Source organism: Phoenix dactylifera, chromosome 17, assembly GCF_009389715.1.
Source record: "Phoenix dactylifera cultivar Barhee BC4 chromosome 17, palm_55x_up_171113_PBpolish2nd_filt_p, whole genome shotgun sequence".
NCBI lineage: Eukaryota > Viridiplantae > Streptophyta > Magnoliopsida > Arecales > Arecaceae > Phoenix > Phoenix dactylifera.
In genome coordinates this window covers 15,458,266-15,464,845 of record NC_052408.1, presented here as the reverse complement: position 1 = coordinate 15,464,845, position 6,580 = coordinate 15,458,266, and the positions used below count along the sequence as shown (strand labels likewise).

Sequence of the window (6,580 nt, the reverse complement as noted above, 5' to 3'; positions counted from 1 at the left end):
TACCAAAATGGAGGGACCATCTACCGACTATTTATTGTATTCTGTTTTTTTTATATATATATTTGCCCAGCAATATACAGCCACATACTCACCCACCATAAAAGCATTACCAGGCAAACACCACATCCTTTCTATTTCCTTTTCAATCTTACCCAATTATCAAAGAAAATAACTGATATCAAAAAGAAATAATGAGAAGGGACTCAAAAACTAGTTCTTTTATTGCAAGGGATTCCTTCTCTATTTCTTATTTACGAAGAAGAAGCTGCAGGAGATTGAGCAATGTCACCCAGCATCTTTAATGCAATGCAAGGTTGGTCCACTGGTACCTGTCGAAATTCGAAAGACATTTCAACATTAGAAAACTATAAAAGCTCTGTTCTTGGCTTGTACTCTTCACATCAAGAGGCTGTTGCAGTCACTTTTTCTCAAAAGGCAGGCCTGTACTTTAATACATTTCTTGTGCATGGCAACGAGCACAGTAGCTGCATACAGATTTCAGAGCTGCTCTTACAAGGGAAAGTGGTGAATTTACTGCACACACAAGGCCTGGTAAAATCCTCCAGTCCCATCAATGTGTCAGTTTACTATTTGGTAGTTGGTACCAAGTCTGCCATGGGTCTGCTGTGGATGATTCTCGCCATTAAAGTGGCACATGTATTCACAGGTCTCCCCAAAAGAACATCCTCCCGGTGAGAACCATTGCTGCTAAAGTTTTCTCAAAGTAACTCAGGGGCCATACTAGAAGGAGACACACCAAAAGTTATGAGGTGTGCATGCCTCCTAAAGCTATATTATGGAAATAATGGTTTTGCAAGTAGGAACAACATACTAGCTGGGAAGATTGATCCAATTGTGAGGCCCAAAGATTAGTCAAACTTCTCAAACTCATTGTACTCCATCTCCTGCTCCCTTTATATCTTCCTTCCTATGACTGTATTCTTTGTTCTTTATTAATAAACTTGGGGGAACACTTCAAATTTGATGTCTCAAATTTCTACTCAACTTAATGGGTGTGTGTTGAGTTATGGTGAGGAAAACCCAGAGCTAGTGTTTAGTGCAAGCATCATGGAACTTAATTATATCTTAATCCTTGATTAAATTAACCTATAAAACTCTGAAAAATATCGTTTTTCGGATTTAGGAACCACTCTGGTCTGTTTTTTAAAACTATTTTCTTTTATATAGTGATCTGCTTGACAGGGAAGCAAGATTTAGAAGTCACCATTCCTGGTGGGGCCGTGCTCCAGTTGCTAGGTCGATACCATTGTCACGTAACGTGGAAAGCAGTGATGGTGTCGGTTGGCCAAAGTTTGCTGGTCCCATACAATTTCGTGCAACTAAAACTAACCTTATATTGATGACCATTTCATCTTAGCTATATATAAATGAGGGAATGGTGGGAGTTTTCAGAAAATACTTACAAAATGTCCTGCTCCCAAGATCCAATAGAAATGTAAGTTCCGATAAGACTTTACAAAGCCCCCGGTAACTCCATCATTATTGCAGTACAAAGGCTTTCGCTCCAAGTTGGTGAAATTCTTCAGCCCCTCCCATCTGCAACACACGAGACAGTGTTGTTCCTCAGCTAGCCTAAAACAATGCAAGTAAGTGGCGAAAAAAGAAAGAAAAAGAAAAGGTTAAGATCCTTACTTGAGCTTCCGAACCCACGCTTCGGTGCCCTTGGTTGCACAAATCAGATCAACCTTGACACAAGCAACAGAACTCAATGTCGCTCTATGGAATACTAAGTGAATTTTTAGACCTACTTCATAAGCCTACTTGAAAGGAAGTAACAGAGTAGAAAACTTTGGGAGGAAATGTATTCCAATTGCTCCTAGATTTTGTTGTACGTGACTGAAAAAGATAGCAAATAAACCAAGTGATTGACATTATGAGCAAGGCTCCGAGAAGATTATCCGACAGGGATGAGGGATCCAGCACTTAAAGGCACAAGCCAGTGGCCATTGTCCCATATTCTGAGCATTTAAGACCAGTTCGTATTGTTCCAATCAATAAAAGTCCAGTTAGTTGGACACGTGAGTTGTTGCCAGGACTGCAGGGGGTCAAAAGCTTTGGCATCTTCTCTCTGCGAACATGAGCCATAGTTGGCAGAAGAATGATCAGAATATCCACACCAAGACTGGATGGCCTTTCACCTCTCTCTTAAGAGCTATGCTTTGCTGATGAACTCATAGCTTACTATGGTTTCATGTCCCTAGTGGAAGTAGTAGAATTCCCTCGAAACAGAGTTCTGTTCTTGGAAAGCTATGCACTATGGTCCAGTTAGCATGAAATTTGGGCTGTGCAACCAATTCTTTACCCTTATTAAGAGATATGACAAGCCTTTTCATGTCCTCTCCCACTACTTGCATTAACGTTCCTTTGATCTCTTTCTTGGCTTCTTATGGGATCAATGCCCATGTCCATGGTATATGTAAATAGCTAGTTTGGAATATTCAAATCTTTTAGTAAAGGTGTCCATCTTAAAGATATAGTAGCTTGCATTTGTATTATTTTTCCTTTTTTTTTTTTTGATAGCACGGTTTTGATTACTTGCTCTACATCCACATCTGTTGAAGGATCTCGAGTGATGGTAGGGCTCTTAAATATTCTTTTTCTAGACCTCATGCTTTCAAGAAACATTAGAAGTATGTTTTGTATTGATAAAATACTAACACCTTGCACTAATCATAACAAGAAAAGAGAAAGGAATACTGATTTGCCATCTTTAGGGGGCAAGCCTACGAATCTAGCAAATAATATATTTTGTAAAGCCCCTTTAGTTGGGAAGGCAAGTTGTGAATACGTAAACAGGAATCTGTATGAGCAAATTTCAAATTATAGGTATTCAGTCCACAGCTAAAAACATTAGAAAATAAGTCTCGCAACAGAACAGAGAATTTCAGCTTTTATAATTTATCTGCATCACTGAAGCAGTAGGAGGTATGAAATAACAGTCTCGGTTTAAAATCACAAAACATGAAGTGTTAGTGAAGGCAGGAGCACCTTCATGGATGAAATGTTTATGTTCTTTTTGAGAAAGGAATATTTAGTAAAATCACTTTGGGGGATAAAACAGAGGCAGAACCAAAGGATATATTGATTTTAGAACCACACTGACATTTTGTGGCCCCCAAGAGCATCTAAAACCATTAGTAAATTTACCAAGTGAGTTTGATTCTTAGCTGCTGTCTTTTTTTCTTTCTGAATGGTGATTTTTAGCTACTGTCATATTCAATAGAAGGAATTGGATGGATGTTAGGATCTCCAAGGTCTCTTTCACCCAGCAGAAAATTTTGAACAAATGCAAGGAATCTCTGTAGATCATATTGAATTGGCCAACTTTTTGTGGGTCACCAAGTGAAGGCTATAGTTCGGGTAATGGGTAAGTCTCATACCTGTCCATTATATATAGTGACATTGACTCCCAGAAAAAGGAGCTCGTCAACCTGCAAATGCCATCCTCTGATATTAGTATTTCCTTGATGGGCCTATACAAGGGCTATTGTAACACCCAGTGAATCAAAGAAAAAAGTAGTTGATATCAATGCAAAAGCTCTCTCTCTCTCAAAAAAAAAGTATATCAATGCAAAAGCTGTTACTTACAAGTAATTCTTAATCAGAAATCTAAATGAATTTTATCCTCATAGAAGGTAGTACTTGTTGCATTCTTTTCTCAAAAAAAAAAAAAAGGCTTTCAAAATATTGAAAGCAAAATAAAGTTCTAGGTACTTGTTGAGGTAATTTTGTTACCTCACTGATCCTGGGTTTCATAAAATCATTCGCCAGAGAGTCAAATACATCATTGGACTGCTCTCCCCAACTGCAAGAGATAAAGTCAATCCTCAAGAATGCACGAGCTCAGTAAAAACAAGTGCATTGATCTTAGTGTTAATACTATGTAATGAGATCTCCTCTTCTTAATAGTTATTCTATGTAACTCCGCACCTTACATTCTTGGGAATTATTTGTAGCTTCTCCCTAATTATACCATTCATGAGATCATCGAGACTACCAGAGGAGGAAGCCTTGGAACTTAGATACATCGAGTATCTCTTCTTCATGGTTAATTTCTCTGATATTTGTAATTTCTTTGATGATGCCATTGTCATTGCAGAGAGAGGGTCGTCATTGGAATCCAGCAAAAAGTTATAAAAATCCTGCAATTTATTTAAAGAAAACTTGCAAGTTGTTCTGAATGCTACTTTATATGATCAAAACCAATTCCCAAGGTCTTAAAATCAACAACTTCTTCTTAATAAATAAATTAACATCACTTACAACACTGTTACTGCTCGAACTAATCACTTCCTCGAGGTATTTCCAAGTTTCCGTGGCCTCCCCGTACTGCCCCGATGCCAGTTGTTGTCTAATCTCTTCAGCTAAGCTGGCATACGAGATAGGCACATCAGATCAAAATAAATTAAATAAAGTACAATATAAACTAATGTTTTGCTCCTTTTTTTTTAGGAACAATGGAGGAAGTGTTCCCTTATGATTTTTTCTGGTTAAGAAAGAAGAGATTCCAACCTGTTTGATTTGTCTGCGCCATTGTAATCAATCCTCGAGACATCCAAAAGCAGAGGCCCCCATGACAACTGCATTACAAATTAAAAATAAGAAAAATCATATTCTGAAACTATAGTTGGCTAATTTAACTCTGCTCAAGCAGTACAAAGTTCTCAGAACTAACCACAAAATCTTCTGGCGAAATCCAGGTGTCTCCCAAAGCAACTCCTATTAACATGGATTTCATAAGATGCTAAAATGCTGGCAACTTTATCTAAAAGAAAAATGTTTCTTAATCGAAATCTAGGATAAAGTAAATATGAGATATATGGATACCTCCAAATGTAAGCTTCAGTTCTCCAGCCTTGATGGCTTTGGCGACCGATACGCCAAGAGTCACTGCAAACTTCCCACCATAAGACTCTGCAACAATGTAGAGTGGACTCGTTTGCAATGTCTCATTCTTATTGTAGATCTCCTTGAGAAGGGTGGTCAGGTCAGTTGCTGCCTCCCAATCAGTCTTCACAAAAGCTTGTTTGTCCTCAACAAAACTGTATCCAGTCCCAACCGGGTTGTCCTAATATTTCGATTCAGTGTCAAAAGGAACAGCCACAAACAAGAAGTAGATGTAGAGGGAAGAAGGACAGGCAATTCACCACAAAAAGGAGATCAGCTTTCTGCAGCCATGTCGAGTTCCGAGGCTTCTGATCGGTATCCAGTGGTCCGATCTCCTGGAAGTTTCCGATGCCGACACCCGAGCCTCCCTTTTGCCATTGATGGCCACAACCACAGATTGGAATTCAGATATAAAGCGGTGGACAAGAGACTAGCTTTAGCTGTGTGCATGTGTTGCTCATTTGTATTTAGATTATGATGAAGGAGACTTACAGGTCCACCCTGCAGCCACAGTACTGTCGGCCATGGCTTTGAAGCACTGTCGACTCTTTGCGGACTTCGGTAAAGCCACCAGAACATGTGGGCTTCTGCATTATATACTCGGAAACAAATAGAGAAACATAAGTATGTAAGAGTTAATTCTTTGGCAGGAAACTATCAACAGATATATAAAGATGAACTAAGAAAGAAGAGGAAATTACTCGGCCGAACTTGAACATAGCCCCACTCCTCTGATCCATCAGCGGTCCCAAAGGCATCGGCGAGCTTAATATGGAACAGAGAGAGGCAGAGGAGAAGAGAACAGAGGAAGAGAGGAAGAAGAGATGAGGAATTCCCCATTGCGAGAGTTGCTTAGGATGGAAACCAGATTGAATGAGTGAACGAAGGAAGGAACGAACGAGACCACCTCTACTAAAGAAAAAGGGATGGAGGATGACAATATGGAAATCAGAGAACTCCGTTTCTATCGGTAACAAAACGATAAAATCGCTTCAGAAAGCGAAAGAGAAGGAACAGAGGAGAAAGAAGCGCCTACCTTGATGACAAAACCAAGGATGAGGGAGGAAAGCCAGAGTCCGTATCTATTTATAACTTCTAGACTTTTTTTGAAAATGAAAAAGAAATGAACACAAAATAAAAGGCTTTTATAGCTTTCATATGGTGATGATTATGTAGTAAAGAGAAAGGCTCACGGGAATGGATGGAAGTGAACAAAAGTAAAAAAAAAAAGAATCTTCTATTGTTTCTCACTCTATCTTTTTGATGGGTTGGCTTGCAGCAGCGTATCTCTTTGTATGAGAGAAATCTTTTAAGCAAAGAAAAATTGGTCCAAGGATGGGAAAGCCTCCAAAGTCCAAAGTAGGTAGAAGTAACTGCCTTCCGGGAATATTTCCTACCAAATCCTACCCTCTCATTCAAAAATTCAAAGGGCAGAGGATGGAACACAAGATGGATGGTGGAAAAATAAAATCCCTCAAGATTTGTCTGAATATTTTTTAAAAAAATTAAGCTGAAAATTCTATAAAATTTGTAGATTGAAGTATCTATTTAAATATGATCCTATATCAACCAAATATCATTATTCTTTCTGCAGCCCAAAGGCTAGAATCTGGATTAGACTTAGATAGTACAGTACATAGGCCAATAGATTTGATTCCTACAGAATTTTCAG

At 38.7% G+C, this 6,580-nt stretch overlaps 1 protein-coding gene across 1 annotated transcript; it reads right to left on the bottom strand.

The window, feature by feature from the left end:
* On the bottom strand, positions 1–6,040 carry LOC103705511 (serine carboxypeptidase-like 51). Its single transcript, XM_026804042.2, has 13 exons — positions 5,610–6,040; positions 5,401–5,495; positions 5,169–5,276; positions 4,849–5,089; positions 4,697–4,740; positions 4,534–4,601; positions 4,285–4,390; positions 3,952–4,163; positions 3,757–3,826; positions 3,402–3,452; positions 1,654–1,706; positions 1,425–1,557; positions 1–329 (listed from the first exon to the last, which is right to left on the bottom strand). Exons 1-13 carry the CDS (start codon positions 5,746–5,748, stop codon positions 252–254), a joined length of 1,398 nt encoding a protein of 465 aa, XP_026659843.2. The 5' UTR covers positions 5,749–6,040; the 3' UTR covers positions 1–251.
* Between the last annotated feature and the right edge of the window lie 540 nt (positions 6,041–6,580).

Coding starts and splice junctions, on each gene's coding strand:
- LOC103705511 (XM_026804042.2), bottom strand. CDS start 5,748: ATGGGGAATTCCTCATCTCTTCTTCCTCTCTTCCTCTGTTCTCTTCTC. Junction 3,827..3,951: donor ATAATTCCCAAGAATGTAAG/GTGCGGAGTTAC, acceptor TATCTCTTGCAG/TTGGGGAGAGCAGTCCAATG. Junction 330..1,424: donor TCTTGGGAGCAGGACATTTT/GTAAGTATTTTC, acceptor GAATTTCGACAG/GTACCAGTGGACCAACCTTG.